The sequence below is a fragment of the Nycticebus coucang genome, chromosome 17, assembly GCF_027406575.1.
Source record: "Nycticebus coucang isolate mNycCou1 chromosome 17, mNycCou1.pri, whole genome shotgun sequence".
Taxonomy (NCBI): domain Eukaryota; kingdom Metazoa; phylum Chordata; class Mammalia; order Primates; family Lorisidae; genus Nycticebus; species Nycticebus coucang.
The window spans coordinates 88,430,646-88,449,242 of record NC_069796.1 but is presented as its reverse complement, the minus strand read 5'-3'; the positions used below and the strand labels follow the sequence as shown (position 1 = coordinate 88,449,242).

The window sequence follows — 18,597 nt, the reverse complement described above, 5'->3', positions numbered from 1 at the left end:
GATGCAGAAAAAGCATTTGATAAAATCCAGCATCCTTTTCTAATTAGAACACTGAAGAGTATAGGCATAGGTGGCACATTTCTAAAACTGATTGAAGCTATCTATGACAAACCCACAGCCAATATTTTACTGAATGGAGTAAAACTGAAAGCTTTTCCTCTTAGAACTGGAACCAGACAAGGTTGTCCTCTGTCACCTTTACTATTCAACATAGTGCTGGAAGTTCTAGCCAATACAATTAGGCAAGACAAGGAAATAAAGGGAATCCAAATGGGAGCAGAGGAGCTCAAACTCTCCCTCTTTGCTGACGACATGATCTTATACTTAGAGAACCCCAAAGACTCAACCACAAGACTCCTAGAAGTCATCAGAAAATACAGTAATGTTTCAGGATATAAAATCAATGTCCACAAGTCAGTAGCCTTTGTATACACCAATAACAGTCAAGATGAGAAGCTAATTAAGGACACAACTCCCTTCACCATAGTTTCAAAGAAAATGAAATACCTAGGAATATACCTAACGAAGGAGGTGAAGGACCTCTATAAAGAAAACTATGAAATCCTCAGAAAGGAAATAGCAGAGGATATTAACAAATGGAAGAACATACCATGCTCATGGATGGGAAGAATCAACATTGTTAAAATGTCTATACTTCCCAAAGCAATCTACCTATTCAATGCCATTCCTATCAAAGTACCTACATCGTACTTTCAAGATTTGGAAAAAATGATTCTGCGTTTTGTATGGAACCGGAAAAAACCCCGTATAGCTAAGGCAGTTCTTAGTAACAAAAATAAAGCTGGGGGCATCAGCATACCAGATTTTAGTCTGTACTACAAAGCCATAGTGGTCAAGACAGCATGGTACTGGCACAAAAACAGAGACATAGACACTTGGAATCGAATTGAACACCAAGAAATGAAACTAACATCTTACAACCACCTAATCTTTGATAAACCAAACAAGAACTTACCTTGGGGGAAAGACTCCCTATTCAATAAATGGTGTTGGGAGAACTGGATGTCTACATGTAAAAGACTGAAACTGGACCCACACCTTTCCCCACTCACAAAAATTGATTCAAGATGGATAAAGGACTTAAATTTAAGGCATGAAACAATAAAAATCCTCAAAGAAAGCATAGGAAAAACACTGGAAGATATTGGCCTGGGGGAAGACTTCATGAAGAAGACTGCCTTGGCAATGGCAACAACAACAAAAATAAACAAATGGGACTTCATTAAACTGAAAAGCTTCTGTACAGCTAAGGAGACAATAACCAAAGCAAAGAGACAACCTACACAATGGGAAAGGATATTTGCATATTTTCAATCAGACAAAAGCTTGATAACCAGGATCTATAGAGAACTCAAATTAATCCACATGAAAAAAGCCAACAATCCCTTATTATCAATGGGCAAGAGACATGAATAGAACTTTCTCTAAAGACGACAGACGAATGGCTAACAAACACATGAAAAAATGTTCATCATCTCTATATATCAGAGAAATGCAAATCAAAACAACCCTGAGATATCATCTAACCCCAGTGAGAATGGCCCACATCACAAAATCTCAAAACTGCAGATGCTGGCGTGGATGTGGAGAGAAGGGAACACTTTTACACTGCTGGTGGGACTGCAAACTAGTACAACCTTTCTGGAAGGAAGTATGGAGAAACCTCAAAGCACTCAACCTAGATCTCCCATTCGATCCTGCAATCCCATTACTGGGCATCTACCCAGAAGGAAAAAAATCCTTTTATCATAAGGACACTTGTACTAGACTGTTTATTGCAGCTCAATTTACCATTGCCAAAATGTGGAAACAGCCTAAATGCCCACCAACCCAGGAATGGATTAACAAGCTGTGGTATATGTATACCATGGAATACTATTCAGCCATTAAAAAAAATGGAGACTTTACATCCTTCGTATTAACCTGGATGGAAGTGGAAGACATTATTCTTAGTAAAGCATCACAAAAATGGAGAAGCATGAATCCTATGTACTCAATCTTGATATGAGGACAATTAATGACAATTAAGGTTATGGGGGGGGAAGCAGAAAGAGGGATGGAGGGAGGAGGGTGGGGCCTTAGTGTGTGTCACATTTTATGGGGGCAAGACATGATTGCAAGAGGGACTTTACCTAACAATTGCAATCAGTGTAACTGGCTTATTGTACCCTCAATGAATCCCCAACAATAAAAAAAAAAAAAATCCAAAAAAAAAAAAAGAAAATAACCAAGGGAAAAAAAAAAAATAAAAAAAAAAATAAATTCATGGACCTCACATTTCTCTATGCAAAGTGAGGGACAAAGATGACAGATGTCCTTTGCAAGATGTTAGACCTCTGGGTCACAGCAGTGCCTGTGGCCCACTGTGTTTGCCACGTCCCCCACCTGCCCTTACCACCTCAGTACCCATCAACCCAAAATCCACCAGCCAACACCCACACACTTTCCCTGAAGGAGTCTGTTGGCCTCCAGATGCCATGCCAGGGACATAAATATCATCTCCCTCCTTGCCTCATGCCTCCTTGTCCCCAAACAATGACCAAAGGGATTCCAGGCCTTCGTGACTCAGGTGGGATGACCCCACAGCTACTTCTGTACTGTCTGCAGGGCTCCTAGGCAGGAATAAGCTCTTGGGCACACAGTGGTGCTGGTGCTGCTGTCCCTTTCTGCCTCATTCCCCACCACCCCCATGTTTCCCTGGGATCACTTCCTGTATAAACTACTTGAAGTTGGATCCTGGTCTCTGGAGGTGTTTCTGTGGGAACCCAGATTAAGACAGGAACACAGAAGCTGGGAGTTCACAGTCAGGCCTGACAGGTAACGACAAGTGCTAGGCGGAGTCAACTGGGGGCCCACAGAGAGGGCTCTGCTGTACCTGGAAGTGGCCAGAGACAACTTCCAGGTAAAGGTGATGTCCAAATTAAGGCTTAAAGGATGGGTAAGAAGTGACCTCACTGAGGAAGGAAGAGAAGACCAGGAAAGTGTACAGGTAGGAGTACAGAGAGTTCACACTCTTAGAGAAGCTGGGTCACTTGATGTGGTAGGAGGTTGGGGTGTGAACCAGAAAGTGGCGGGAGAAGGGGGTAGAAGCCAGTCCCGGTGGCTTCATAGGCCAGGAACAGGGGTATGGGCTTCGCCCAAGGTTGATAGCAAGTCTCCCAAAGCCTTTCTTTAGGAAACACAGAGCTTCCCAGCAAGGGAGGGTACCAGACTGCGAGCATCTCACACCTGGCACCAGGCAGCTCCTAGGAAGCTTTCAATGGTGGAGACACATCCCAGGACACATGAACCCGAGCTAGGCCCAGGCATGAGTATCTGTCCACAGCTCCCTGTGGGATGCTGGTGGAGATCCAGGTGGGAGCCCCTGTGCTGGAGAATGAACTTCAACCTGGTGTCTTCCACCAGCCAGACTACCCTGGGAAAGAACTCACCCGATGTCTGGTGAGCACATTTCCCTTCAGACACTGATATCGAACCATGAAGAAGAGTCCAACCCAGGTCAGCACGAGGGAGAGGAGGAAGGCAGCAAAGAACCCTGCTGCATGCAGGCCGTGGTGTGGCAGGACCTGTGGGCACAAGTAAGAGAGTAGGATTCATGTGTGGTCATACCTCACGTCTCCCGAGTCAAGCACACAACCAGGAGTCAGAGACGAATAAGCAGGCTCCAGAGCCAACCAGAGACAGGCTGGTTGCCTTAAGGCCCTCGCTAGTCCTCTCTGAGCCTGGGTTTCCATGGAGCAGGAAGCAGGATGAGCGAGGAGCTGATGCATGGTGGCCTACACATGGCAGGGCCACCCAGCACCTGGCACTGCAGAATGTTAAGTTCCCAAGTCAAATACGTGACAACCCTAAGGCAGCACTAACAATCTGTGACACTTTCTGAAAGTCAGAATTTTGCAGAGGTTGGAGGGAGAACTCATCACCCTTTCGTTTTCCCTCCACACCCTGTAACTTTAAATGAAACAATTAAACTTCAATTTTTGTGGCATGACATTTAGATAATATTTCTTGTCTTCTTACTAAGAAAGAAGGTGAAATTAGTGCCCCACACTTGCCTCCTCCCTCCTTCCCCACTTCTACCTTCCAGCATCTATTGGGTTTATGATATATCTATTTTGTTCTGCAACCACAATTCAGTCATTGTAACATTTATAGGTTAATTCTAAAAACTAAAAATTAAAAAAAGACAACCTCATTACGATTAGGCAAATTTATTCAATCCAGAATAAAGTAATAGAATGTAATTCTGTTACATTATTGGCCCTCAAAGGAGTACCTTCCTCACATCCTCCTCTTTCTCATACTTCAGCAATTATGCACAATTAAGTTGCATTTTTAGTTTGCTCAAATTTGGACAAATATTTCCTTGTGTAACTTTTTGTTTTTCCTGAGGTTTGTCATTGCCTTTCTTTTTTTCTTCCTGGAATATACCCATATCCTTAATGCTACTACGTGTTAAAGAAAGTCAAATTTATTTTTTCTTAAACTTATCATTCAGAGTTCTCTGCCTGCCTGATTTAACCAGGACTAGTTACTGTCTAGGTTTGCTGCATGACCGTCATGCTGAGGTTGCCCTTCATTGCCTTTTTTATTGTCACAGCATCACTGACTAAAGAATAACTGTGCTTCTTGGGACTCATTTCTTTCTTTTTATTGGATATTTTCTTATTTTAATGGATTATCCTCAGTATTTATATAGTCTCAAGTAAATTTGTTTATTAGAAAAGATATTCTTTTCTTATATGTCTGAAACTGTTACTTTACCCTCACTTTGATTGATAGTTTGGCTGAGGGTATAACTCTGAATCCACAAGCTCCTTACCTCCAAATACTGATGGTCTGACCCCTCTGTTTGATGGCAAATGTGTGCATAAGGAACTTTTAGAAGGATCTTCTTTTGATTTGTGGGTGCTTTTAAGTTCTCCCCGTTTCCCCTGTAGTTCTCAATACCTTACTATTTAAAAGACTTTGTATGGATTTTTAATGATATTTAAAAAGGCTTATACCCAAATGTAAGTTTGTAAAACAGATCCAAAACTACATACGTAGGATAATTTCAATTTCACTGAATAAAAATCACATGGTTGCATACATATACATGTGTCAGCTACAAAGAAAATCCTCCAGAATTTTGTTTAGATGTAATTACTCCATGAAGTTTTTCATCTTTTTTATATGTCTTTGTTTTCTAAGATCTCTACAATGGGCATGCATTGCCTGCATAGGAGAAGATGAAATATAATAACAATTTTAAGGCAAGTTTGGTAGCAAGGATTACCCACATCCTCCTTCAAAAATGGACATGGTGCCTAACTATGGGCCATGTGCTCAGTAGACAGTCTCTGATTTCAAGATCTGTATCAGCTCCAGAGAACCACCTCATCTGAGGTTATGCCCTTCCGGAGACAACTGACATCAGCAGCAGAGTGTGGCAGGGGCACAATGACCAGCTGCTTTAGACTGGTAAAGGTAATGCTTGCCCAAGAGTGCCCCACCAGGCTGGCTGAGGATTTGTCAGCCCAGTTTACATTTCAACGTATTCCTCTTCCTCTCCTAGAGGAAGTTGTTGTCCTCACTTGTTGTCTCAAGGGTCCCCAAGACAATTTGCAGTTTCAGTGACTCACTGAGAGGTCTCACAAGGCTCAGCATGTAGTCCTACTCACAACTGTGATTCATTACAGGAAAAAGATACAAAGCAAAATGAGCAAAGGGAAGATCTGAATGGGATCAAGGAAACACAGGCACAAACTCCAGAGTCCTCTCTGTTAGTGGCGTCACCCAAGACCCGCTTAATTCCCCCAGGAAGGAACTGTGACAACTCATGTGAAATGCTGTCCACCAGGGAAGCTCATGAGGAACACAGTGTCCAGGGTTTTTACACCGGCCGATCACTTAGGCACTCTCTGCCTGGCATGTACCAAAATTCCAAACACCAAGAAGGACAGCAAGCATTCAACATAAACTATATGGTTTATACAAACATTCAGGCACAGTGAACCACTATTCTCAGATTTGGGAATGTAGAAATCCTCTTGAAATCCAAGTTTTCAGATGCCAGCCAAGGCCAATCTTGTAAACAGGATCAGGAGGATGTTATAGCATGGAAACTACTGCCTTCCTGGCAATCTGTGGGCAGATCACTCTACTGCAAAAGGCAGGAACAGAACTCATGATTATTCTTTTCCTTTTGTAAACAGTCCTTTCTGAAGATAGCAGTCTTGGGTTAGCTGTGCTATTCCCCCCCACACACACGGTGGTAAGTATATTATACCCCAAATTCTATCTCAGCATCTGTTTCCAGAAAAGCCAACCTATAATGACAAGTTTAATTCAAAATGGCTACAGACCACGGGACCACTAAATGTATTATTTATAAGTTAGAAGACAACAAGCCTATTCCTCATTCCTGTGGCCACAATGTAGCTTTTTCAAGGTTAAATTTATTTTGGACAGACCAACCAGGCCAACTTGATCTCCCCGACTGTCAAAACGAAGTCAGGTTGCAAATAGGAGTTTTAGTCCAGATGTTTGTTGGAACTTAATCAAAGTGTGATGTCACATACAAGTCTCCTATGTTAAATCAACCTCTATCAACAGAGGCTAGTATCACAGATTGCCAGGAAGCCAGTTGTTCCCATGTTATAACATCCTCCTGACCCTAAAGCTTGAGTTTTGATTAGCACTAAAATGCAATCCAAGTTCTCTATTTGTGTAGAAATTATCCCTCTGATTCCTGAGCTCTGACTGTGTACCTACTGGACAAGAAAAAAAATCAATAAACCAGATACATGCAAATAGCATTGCAATAAGGTTATGTTAAAATATTGATGGAATAGGAACAAAAAAACTCTTGTCTCCAAAGAGAACAAAGGAGCTAAAGATAAGCAATCTGTGCTCTCAAAGAAGGCAAACAACTTATTTTCATAGCTTTGGGAAGAGACATGGAGAGGTAAAAAATATTCATAATTTTTTTCACCTACAACATACCAGTCTTTGGATGAGGTACATGTAATGACTTGAAACATTTGCTGAGATATCTCAGAAACATTTGTTCAAGCCCTCCCTTCCAGTACCTATGAATATGATCTTATTTGGAAATCAGGTCTTTATAGATGCAATCAAGTTAAGATGAGGTCACACTGGATTAGGGTTAGTCCTAAATCCAATGACTGTGTCTTCATAAAGAGAGGGAGATGGTTGCAGAGAAGATGGTTGTGTAAAGACCAAGGCAGATACTGCAGTAATGCAGCTGTAAGCCAAGGAAGGCCAAGGATTTCCAGAGTCACTGGAAACCAAGAAGAGGCAAGGAAGGATGCTTTTCTAGGATCTTAAGAGGGAACACGGCCCTGCCAACACCTTGATCTAAGACTTGAAGACTCAGAACTATGAGAAAACAAAATTTCTGTTGTCTTAAGGTACCAAGCTTGTAGTGTTTTTTTTTATGGCAACCAGAGGACATCCTGGTGCCTCATACACTTTGTCTCATTCAACGTTTAGCAATCCTGTGATGGTGATAATGATGGTGTTGACAGTGAAGATGATGGTGATACATGACAGTAGTGACGGTAATAATGATGGTATTGACAGTGAAGATGATGGCGATATATGATGGTGGTGGTGATAATGATGGTGTTGAAAAAAACGCTGGTAACTGCAGTGGTGGTGACAGTGACAATCCCCATCAGACATATGGAAGAGCAAACAGATCAAACAATTAATCCAAGTCCATAGATAAAAAACAACAGAGGTAGTCTGCTGGACTCTAATGTCGGCGTTTTCCCCAGTAGAGCACAATACTGTCCTGGGGGCTGCATGGTTTTCTAAGATAAGTTTAGTCCCAACCTCCCACATCATACTAGAAGTTACTTGTCTGGTAAGAACCATAAACAAAGACTGGGGCAGAATTCTGTGTGGGCAGATCACTTTACTGCCAAAGGTAGGAACAAAACTCCTGATGACTCTTTTCCTTTTTCTCTCTGCCTGCTTCCCTCCTACTTCACCATGTGGAATTGAACACCTCAGCCAGGTTGCCTCACTTTTCTTCTTCTTCCCACCTCCACCTTCTCTAAATCTACATTTTGACATTTACTTTCCTTTGAGTGAGAGAACCTAAAGAGAAGAGAGGCCTTGTGAGCAGGTCAGTGAAGCAGGATAAAGTTTAACACTTGATGTAGCAACAAGCACAGGAATGGATACCTGGAGCCAGAAAGATAGCAAAGCCAGCCTGGGCTCTACAGATCCTATCAACCTTCACCCTTCTCCATTACAATTCCTATTTTCTGACACCAGGTAATTAGCAAACCAAGCCAGAGTTACTTTGTTGGGAAAAGCCCACACATGACTTTCACTTTCTTCATTTATCTGTGTTGCTAAATTATGCTAGGCCTTGCCCTCTTCAATGTTCAACACCTCTACTCTTCAATGTTCTACCACCATGACGATGACTCAAGAAAAGTAAGATCACAATATGTAGTTTTATGGGAAGGAGGAGGCTCCACATATTCACTACCATCTCATCATCATCTTTACCATCACCATCGTTGCCATCATGATTATCAATGCCATCAAATATCACCATCACCCTAACCATCATTCCCAACACCATCACCATCATCAACACCATTAATATCACCATCACCATCATTCTCATCATCACCACCATCATCCACATCATCACCACCATCACTGTCACCACCACCATCATCCTCATCATCACCACCATCACTGTCACCATCATCCTCATCATCATCACCATCACTATCACCACCACCATCATCCTCATCATCACCACCATCACTATCACTATCACCATCACCATAACCCTCATCATCACCACCATCACTATCACCATCACCATAACCCTCATCACCACCATCACTATCACCATCACCATAACCCTCATCATCACCACCATCACTATCACCATCACCATAACCCTCATTATCACCACCATCACTATCACCATCACCATAACCCTCATCACCACCACCATCCCTATCACCACCACCATCATCCTCATCATCACCATCATCACTGTCACCATCACCATCATCCACATCACCACCACCATCACTATCACTATCACCATCATCCTCATCATCACCACCATCACTGTCACCACCACCATCATCCTCATCATCACCACCATCACTGTCACCACCACCATTATCCACATCACCACCACCATCACTATCACCATCATCCTCATCATCACCATCATCACTATCACCATCACCATAACCCTCATCATCACCATCATCACTATCACCATCACCATCACCATCATCCTCATCATCACCATCATCAGTATCACCATCACCATCATCCTCATCATCACCATCATCACTATCACCATCATCTTGACTATAACCATCAACACCATCATCATCACTAGTCACAGTAGCAGTATCACCACCACCATCACAGCTAACATGTATTGACAGATACCAAGTGCCTGGGATGGTTCCAAGTGCTTTACATGTATTGACCTATTCAGGTTCTGCAACAGTACTGTGAAGTGGGTACATTATAATCAAAGTATAAATAAATAAATGGTTCAAGATCAAAGGTGGTACATAGTGAATCCAATATTCTTGCCCAACAATCTGGGCTCTGACCTTCCTGCCCCAGCTGCTTCCACAGTATTCAGGTGCTAGCATGGCCCTTCACCAGGAGTCCTGCATTGAGTCCTCAAGGATTTGTCCCACTGTTAACATTTTCATTGTCACTCTGAGTTGCAGCTGATCTTTTGCGGAAATGACAGGGGCAGGGGCAGAATTCTGGAATTCCTTAGTCTCTGGCCAAAAGTCTTCATATTCCCTTAAAACTCTGCTCAATCATCAATATCTTTAACTTTTATCTACAGGCCAGTCCTTATTTTCTTTCAAATCTTTCTAATAATACTTTAAACTTAGAATTCCTACACCCGTTTCATGTGTGTAGGAAAAAAAAGGTTTGCTATAATTTTGTTTGCCTGAAACTCTATTTTTCTATTATTAAATCATAGCTGTGTACATTAATGCGATCATGGGGCACCATACCCTGGTTTTATAGACCATTTGACATATTTTCATCACACTGGTTAACATAGCCTTCCTGGCATTTTCTTAGTTATTGTGTTAAGACATTTACATTCTACATTTACTAAGTTTCACATGTACCCTTGTAAGATGCACCGCAGGTGTAATCCCACTAATCACCCTCCCTCCCCCCATTTTCCCCCTCCCTCCCCTCCCTCTCCCCTTCCCCATATTCTTAGGTTATAACTGGGTTATAGCTTTCATATGAAAGCCATAAATTAGTTTCATAGTAGGGCTGAGTACATTGGATACTTTTTCTTCCATTCTTTTTTTTTTTTATTAAATCATAGCTGTGTACATTGATATAATCATGGGGCATCATTCACTAGCTTCACAGACCATTTACCAAGTTTCACATATATCCTTGTAAGATGCACCGCTGGTGTAATCCCACCAATCCCCTTCCCTCTACCCACCTTCTCCCTCCCTCTCCTCCCTTTCCCCCTTCCTCCCATTCTTAGGTTGTAACTGGGTTATAGCTTTCATGTGAAAACTCTAAATTAGTTTCATAGTAGGGCTGAGTGCATTGGATACTTTTTCTTCCATTCTTGAGATACTTTACTAAGAAGAATATGTTCCAGCTCCATCCATGTAAACATGAAAGAGGTAAAGTCTCCATCTTTCTTCAAGGCTGCATAATATTCCATGGTGTACATATACCACAATTTATTAATCCATTTGTGGATCGATGGGCACTTGGGCTTTTTCCATGACTTAGCAATTACGAATAGGGCTGCGATAAACATTCTGGTACAAATATCTTTGTTATGATGTGATTTTTGGTCTTCTGGGTATATACCTAGTAGAGGAATTATAGGATTGAATGGCAGATCTATTTTTAGATCTCTAAGTGTTCTCCAAACATTTTTCCAAAAGGAATGTATTAATGTGCATTCCCACCAGCAGTGTAGTAGTGTATCGCAGGCTGGGCAAGGGACTTGAAGAGAAATTTCTCTGAAGAAGACAGGTGCACGGCCTTCAGACATATGAAAAAATGCTCATCATCCTTAATCATCAGAGAAATGCAAATCAAAACTACTTTGAGATATCATCTAACTCCAGTGAGACTAGCCTATATCACAAAATCCCAAGACCAGAGATGTTGGCGTGGATGTGGAGCAAAGGGAACACTTTTGCACTGCTGGTGGGAATGTAAATTAATACATTCCTTTTGGAAAGAGATATGGAGAACACTTAGAGATCTAAAAATAGATCTGCCATTTAATCCTGTAATTCCTCTACTGGGCATGTACCCAGAAGACCAAAAATCACATCACAACAAACATATTTGTACCAGAATGTTTATCGCAGCCCTATTCATAATTGCTAACTCATGGAAAAAGCCCAAGTGCCCATCGATCCACGAATGGATTAATAAATTGTGGTATATGTACACCATGGAATATTATGCAGCCTTGAAGAAAGATGGAGACTTTACCTCTTTCATGTTTACATGGATGGAGCTGGAACATACTCTTCTTAGTGAAGTATCCCAAGAATGGAAGAAAAAGTATTCAATGTACTCAGCCCTACTATGAAACTAATTTATGGCTTTCACATGAAAGCTATAACCCAGTTACAACCTAAGAATAGGGGGAAGGGGGAAAGGGAGGGGGGCAGCGGGAGGGGGATTGGTGGGATTACACCAGCGGTGCATATTACAAGGGTATATGTGTATTAGTAAATGTGGAATGTAAATGTCTTAGCACAATAACTAAGAAAATGCCAGGAGGGCTAATGTTAACCAGTGTGATGACAATGTGTCAAACGGTCTATGAAACTAGTGTATGGTGCTCCATGATCACATTAATGTACACAGCTATGATTTAATAAAAAAATAAAAAATAAATAAAATTTCTAGGCCAGCTTCATTTTCAGAAAAAAAATAAAACAAATTCAAGGAATAATTCAGTTGAAATTGTTTACTTTGAACTACAGATCTAAGAAACAGAGGGGTCAGTGGCTTGTGGACACTTGTCCCACAGTCTCCGAGGAGCAGCCCTGAGTATAAAAAGACTCTTGACCTTCCAGCTGACCATCCTGGCCACAGTAAGAGCTGGATGTGTGATAACAGGGAGAGACAACCACGCTTACTAATGTAGCTTTGCAAAGTTACCAATCTATTGAAGAAAAGTTAGATTAGATTCGAAATTACATAGCATGACTCTGGACTGCAATGACCATGAGCTTCAGGACCTCTGCCTGAAGGATCTGAGATTTGTTGTCATGGTTTTTGGTTTTCAAAATATTAACAGGGTGCTAATGTTTTTGTTACATGGGCACCTTGTATAATGCTTACGTCAGGGCTTTCAGTGTGCCCGTCACCAGAATAGTGTTCATCACACCCAACAGGTCAGTTTTTAATCTCTCAGCCACTTCCTACCCTCCCCCATTTTGGTTTTTGGAGTTTCTTACTCTAAAATAAGAAACTGGAACTAGATAACCTTTAAGGTCTCTTCCAGGACAAAAATTCTATTCTGATGTCAACAAAAATGTATTCAGCGCCATCCAGAGGAAGAATGTCAGCCTCATGGAGTGCCAGGGTTTAACAGGTATTCTAAGGCCAGGGGCACCCAGCATAGGGTGGAGCACTGGTGAGGGATTGGGGGGCAGGGGGCCGCTGGAGAGAGTTTGGGCAGGGTTTGCAAGATGGTTATGTCTTTCAAGAAGAACAGGTGAGAAAGGAAGAGGGTGTGCAAAGGAAGCAACGGGGAAACCGGGAAAAGGGAGGGCCCAGCGACACTGGGAGACCGTTGACAGGCTTGACTTCCCTGAAGGATCCTGAATGGGGGCCCTGCAGAACGTAAAGCAGGCCAGCTTGTGTTGTAAGGACGATCACTACAGAGTGGGCAGAGGGCTAGGGCAGAGCAAAACGGAAGACAATTGGGAGGATGAACAGTGACCAAAACAGATACAAGAACCAGATCAGGGCAATTGTTAGTGGGCAGGAAAGAGCATGGCAGGAAGGCAGAAGGGTGACATGAGGTTGCTTGCATACCCCCGGCCTCTGGATTCAACACAAAGCCACATGATTTTACCAAAAGACTTACCCAGTCCCTCCACTGTGCTTCAAGGGTACTGTGTAAAACCCGGTATCGGGGAAATTCTCATATTGTAGACAGCTGCCTATTGAGGTTTTCCTTCTCTTGTAAATTAACAGATCTTGTTTATATGTTAGAGATGTAACCTTTTATCTTGTATGTTTATTATAAATATCCCCCAAGTTTCTCATTTATCATTCTAAATGCTGTTTTTAAATGTAAAGTTTCCAACTGTTTGTGTACCAAGACCACGGTTTTCCTTAGCTCATATACTATTAGCCCATATTTACTTCTTACAAATTGCTTTATCTATTCAGATTGAAATGTAAATAGGAAATCCACATTTATTTTTGTTCCAAAAGATCCAGTCAGTTGCCCTCACATTCATGCATAACATATTCTCCCACTGATTTCAAGCACCGTCCTATTACATACGTGTGTATATATGCGTGTGTAGCTTCTCCTGTTTGTTACATTGCTCTGAGTTTTCTTACAGAGCTGCAGACTGCATCAATGTCGCTTCATAATACTTTTTTCTTTGTTTATTAAATCATAGCTGTGTACATCAATATGATCATGGGGCACCATACACTTGGTTCATAGACTATTTGACACATTTTCATCACATTAGTTGACATAGCCCTCCTGGCATTTTCTTAGTTATTTTGTTAAGACATTTACATTCTACATTTACCAAGCTTCACATATACCCTTGTAAGATGCACCACAGGTGTGATCCTTTCAATGCCCCTCCCTCCCCCCCCCACCCTTTCCCCCTTCCCTCTATTCTTAGGTTGTAACTGGGTTATAGCTTTCATGTGAAGGTCCTAAATTAGTTTCATAGTAAGGGTGAGTACATTGGATACTTTTTCTTCCATTCTCGAGATACTTTACTGAGAAGAATATGTTCCAGCTCCATCCATGTAAACATGAAAGAGGTAAAGTCTCAATCTTTCTTCAAGGCTGCATAGTATTCCATGGTGTACATATACTACAATTTATTAATCCATTCATGGATCGATGGGCACTTGGGCTTTTTCCATGACTTAGCAATTATGAATAGGGCTGCAATAAACATTCTGGTACAAATATCTTTGTTATGATGTGATTTTTGGTCTTCTGGGCATATGCCCAGCAGAGGAATTACAGGATTAAATGGCAGATCTATTTTTAGATCTCTAAGTGTTCTCCATATATCTTTCCAAAAGGAATGTATTAATTTGCATTCCCACCAGCAGTGCAAAAGTGTTCCTTTTTCTCACATCCGTGCCAACATCTCTGGTCTTGGGATTTTGTGATATAGGCTAGTCTCACTGGAGTTAGATGATATCTCAAAGTAGTTTTGATTTGCATTTCTCTGATGGTTAAAGATGATGAGCATTTTTTCATATGTCTGAAGGCCGTGTGCCTGTCTTCTTCAGAGAAGTTTCTCTTCAAGTCCCTTGCCCAGCCTGCGATGGGATCACTTGTTCTTTTCTTGCTAATGCGTTTGAGTTCTCTGTGGATTCTGGTTATTAAACCTTTGTCAGAGACATAACCTGCAAATATCTTCTCCCATTCTATGGGCTGTTTGCTTGCTTTGCTTACTGTGTTCTTGGCTGTGCAGAAGATTTTTAGTTTGATCAAGTCCCAATAGTGTATTTTTGAAGCTGCTTCAGTTGCCCGGGGGGTCCTTCTCATAAAAAACTCGCCCAAACCAATTTCTTCAAAGGTTTTCCCTACACTCTCTTCTAGTATTTTTATAGTTTCATGTCTTAAGTTTAAATCTTTAATCCAGTAAGAGTCTATCTTGGTTAATGGTGAAAGGTGTGGGTCCAGTTTCAGTCTTCTACAGGTTGCCAGCCAGTTCACCCAGCAGCATTTGTTGAATAGGGAATCTTTTCCCCACTGAATGTTTTTAATTGGCTTGTCAAAGATTAAATAATGGTAAGTAGCTGGATTCATCTCTTGGTTCTCTATTCTGTTACAGACATCTACTTCTCTGTTTTTGTGCCAATACCATGCTGTTTTGATCACTATCGATTTGTAGTATACTCTGAGGTCTGGTAGAGTAATTCCTCCTGCTTTGTTTTTATTTTTGAGTAATGTCTTAGCTATTCAAGGTTTTTTCTGATTCCATATAAAACGAAGTATTGTTTTTTCAAGATCTTTAAAGTATGACAGTGGAACTTTAATAGGGATTGCGTTGAAGTTATATATTGCTTTGGGTAGTATGGACATTTTAACAATGTTGATTCTTCCCAGCCATGAGCATGGTATGTTTTTCCATTTATTAACATTCTCGGCTATCTCTTTTCTTAGAGTTTCATAGTTTTCTTTATATAGGTCTTTCACGTCCTTTGTTAGATAAACTCCCAAATATTTCATCTTTGGCATTACTGTGAATGGGATAGAGTCCTTAATTGTTTTTTCAGCTTGACTGTTGTTGGCATATATAAAGGCTACTGATAAATGAATGTTGATTTTGTAACCTGAGACACTGCTGTATTCCTCGATCACTTCTAAGAGTTTTGTAGTAGAGTCCCTAGTGTTTTCCAGATATACAATCATATCATCTGCGAAGAGTGAAAGTTTGATCTCTTCTGACCCTATGTGGACACCCTTGATCGCCTTTTCTTCCCTAATTGCAGTGGCTAAAACTTCCATTACAATGTTAAAGAGCAATGGAGACAATGGGCAGCCTTGTCTGGTTCCTGATCTAAGTGGAAATGATTCCAATTTAACTCTGTTCAATATGATATTGGCTGTCAGTTTGCTGTAGATGGCCTCTATCAGTTTAAGAAATGTCCCTTCTATACCAATTTTCTTAAGTGTTCTGATCATGAAGGGATGTTGGATGTTATAAAAAGCTTTTTCTGCATTGATTGAGAGAATCATACGGTCTTTGCTTTTTACTTTGTTTATGTGCTGAATTACATTTATAGATTTACGTATATTAAACCGGCCTTGAGACCCTGGGATAAAGCCAACTTGATCATGATGTGTTTGATGTGTTGCTGGATTCTGTTTGTTAGGATCTTGTTGAATATTTTTGCATCTATATTCATTAGTGATATCAGTCTGTAGTTTTCTTTTCTTGTTGGGTCTTTTCCTGGTTTGGGGATCAGGGTGATGTTTGCTTCATAAAACGTGTTGGGTGGTCTTCCTTCTTTTTCTACCTTTTGGAACAGGTTGAGTAGTATAGGTACTAATTCCTCTTTAAAGTTTTGGTGGAATTCTGATGTGAAACCATCTGGTCCCGGGCTTTTCTTTTTGGGGAGGTTTTGTATGGTTGATGTTATTTCTTAACTTGATATGGGCCTGTTCAACATTTCCACTTGTTTCTGGTTATGTCTTGGAAGGTGACGAGCTTCCAAGCATCGGTCCATTTCCTTCAGATTTTCATATTTCTGAGAGTAAAGTTTCTTGTAATATTCATTAAGGATTTTTTGTATTTCTGAGGAGTCTGTTGTTATTTCGTCTTTGTCATTTCTGATTGATGAGATTAGAGATTTTACTCTTTTTTTCCTGATTAGGTTGGCCAACGGTTTGTCTATTTTGTTGACCTTTTCAAAAAACCAGCTTTCTGATTTATCGATCTGTTGTATTATTCTTTTGTTTTCAATTTCATTTAGTTCTGCTCTGATTTTGGTTACTTCTTTTCTTCTACTGGGTTTAGGGTTGGAGTGTTCTTCCTTTTCCAGTTGCTTGAGATGTCCCATTAAGTTGCTAACTTCCTCTCTTTCCGTTCTCCTGAGGAAGGCTTGCACTGCTATAAATTTCCCTCTTAGAACTGCCTTTCCGGTGTCCCAGAGGTTCTGATAGTTTGTGTCTTCATTGTCGTTTTGTTCCAAAAATTTGGCAATTTCCTTCTTGATCTCATCTCTGACCCTCCTTCAGCATGAGGTTATTTAACTTCCATGTTTTTGTATAAGTATGCAGATTCCTGTTGTTACTCAGCTCAAGTTTTATTCCATGATGGTCCGAGAAGATGCATGGTATAACTTCTATTCCTTTAAATTTACTGAGGTTAGACTTGTGACCTAAGATGTGATCGATTTTAGAGTAAGTTCCGTGGGCTGATGAGAAGTATGTGTATTCAATTTTGTTAGGATGAAATGTTCTGTAGATGTCTGCTAAATCTAAATGCTGGATGGTTAGATTTAAATCTAAAATTTCTTTACTCAGCTTTTTGTTGGAGGATCGATCCATCACTGCCAATGGAGTGTTAAAATCTCCGACTATTATGGAGCTGGAGGAAATCAAGTTGCTCATGTCTGTTAGAGTTTCTCTTATAAATTGAGGTGCATTCTGGTTGGGTGCATAGATATTCATAATTGAAATCTCATCATATTGAGTATTACCCTTAACAAATATGAAGTGACCATTCTTGTCCTTCCTAACTTTTGTTGGTTTAAAGCCTATTGCGTCTGCAAATAAAATTGCAACACCTGCTTTTTTCTGATTACCATTTGCCTGAAATATGGATGACCATCCTTTCACCCTGAGTCTGTATTTGTCTTTTAAGCTAAGATGTGACTCTTGTAAGCAACAGATATCTGGTCTGAGTTTTTGTATCCAGTCAGCTAACTTATGTCTCTTTAGAGGACAGTTTAAGCCATTCACATTGATGGAGACTATTGATACGTTTGGTGAAATTTGGGGTATCGAGTTTTTCAAAAGTCCAGTGGACATTTTTAATCTTTTCGCCATTGTAGAAGTTGGCGTTTGATCAGGAGTTTCTGAGTGAGTTTACATTTGTAGTAGAGGATTGGGTTGGTCATTATGGAGGATAGGTCTAAGAATATCCTGAAGAGCTGGTTTGGTTGTGGCAAATTTCTTCAACATATGAATGTCGTTAAAGTATTTAATTTCTCCATCATAGATGAAACTCAGTTTAGCTGAGTACAAGATCTGGGGCTGAAAGTTATTTTGCTTTAGGAGATTAAAAGTCAATGACCACCCTCTTCTGGCTTGAAAAGTTTCAGCAGAGAGATCTGCAGTCATTCTAATGTTCTTACCTTTGTAGGTAATGGCTTTCTTTCGCCTGATAACCTTGAGAATTTTCTCCTTCATGTTAACTTTAGTGAAGCTAATTATGATATGTCTGGGGGATGACTTATTGGGGTTGAATCATGCTGGAGTTCTGAAACTATCTGCTATCTGAATTTCAGAGTCTGTAGGCATGTCTGGAAAATTCTCTTTCATAATTTCAGGCAGAAGGGCCTCTGTGCCCATCGATGCCACTTCATTGTTTTCTGGAACTCCTATTATTCGTATATTGCCTTCTTCAAATTATCCCAGAGCTCTCTAAGAGTGTGATCCGTTTTTGCTCTCCATTTCTCTTCCTCTTTGAGAGTTTGGGAGCGTTCACAGCCTTTATCTTCCATGCCAGAAATCCTTTCTTCTGCTTGGTCCATTCTGTTGCTGAGGGATTCTACTGTATTTTTCATATCTTTAAGGGCTGCAAATTCTTG

At 40.7% G+C, this 18,597-nt stretch overlaps 1 protein-coding gene across 2 annotated transcripts in view; it reads right to left on the bottom strand.

Moving 5' to 3' along the window:
- The window catches only part of EVC2 (EvC ciliary complex subunit 2), a 135,248-nt gene that overhangs the window by 83,624 nt on the left and 33,027 nt on the right, over positions 1-18,597 (bottom strand). For both annotated transcript variants that reach the window (XM_053565924.1, XM_053565925.1), the window contains exon 8: positions 3,453-3,587. In XM_053565924.1, the coding sequence (XP_053421899.1) occupies positions 3,453-3,587 (135 nt within the window). The remainder of the gene's footprint in view (positions 1-3,452; positions 3,588-18,597) is intronic.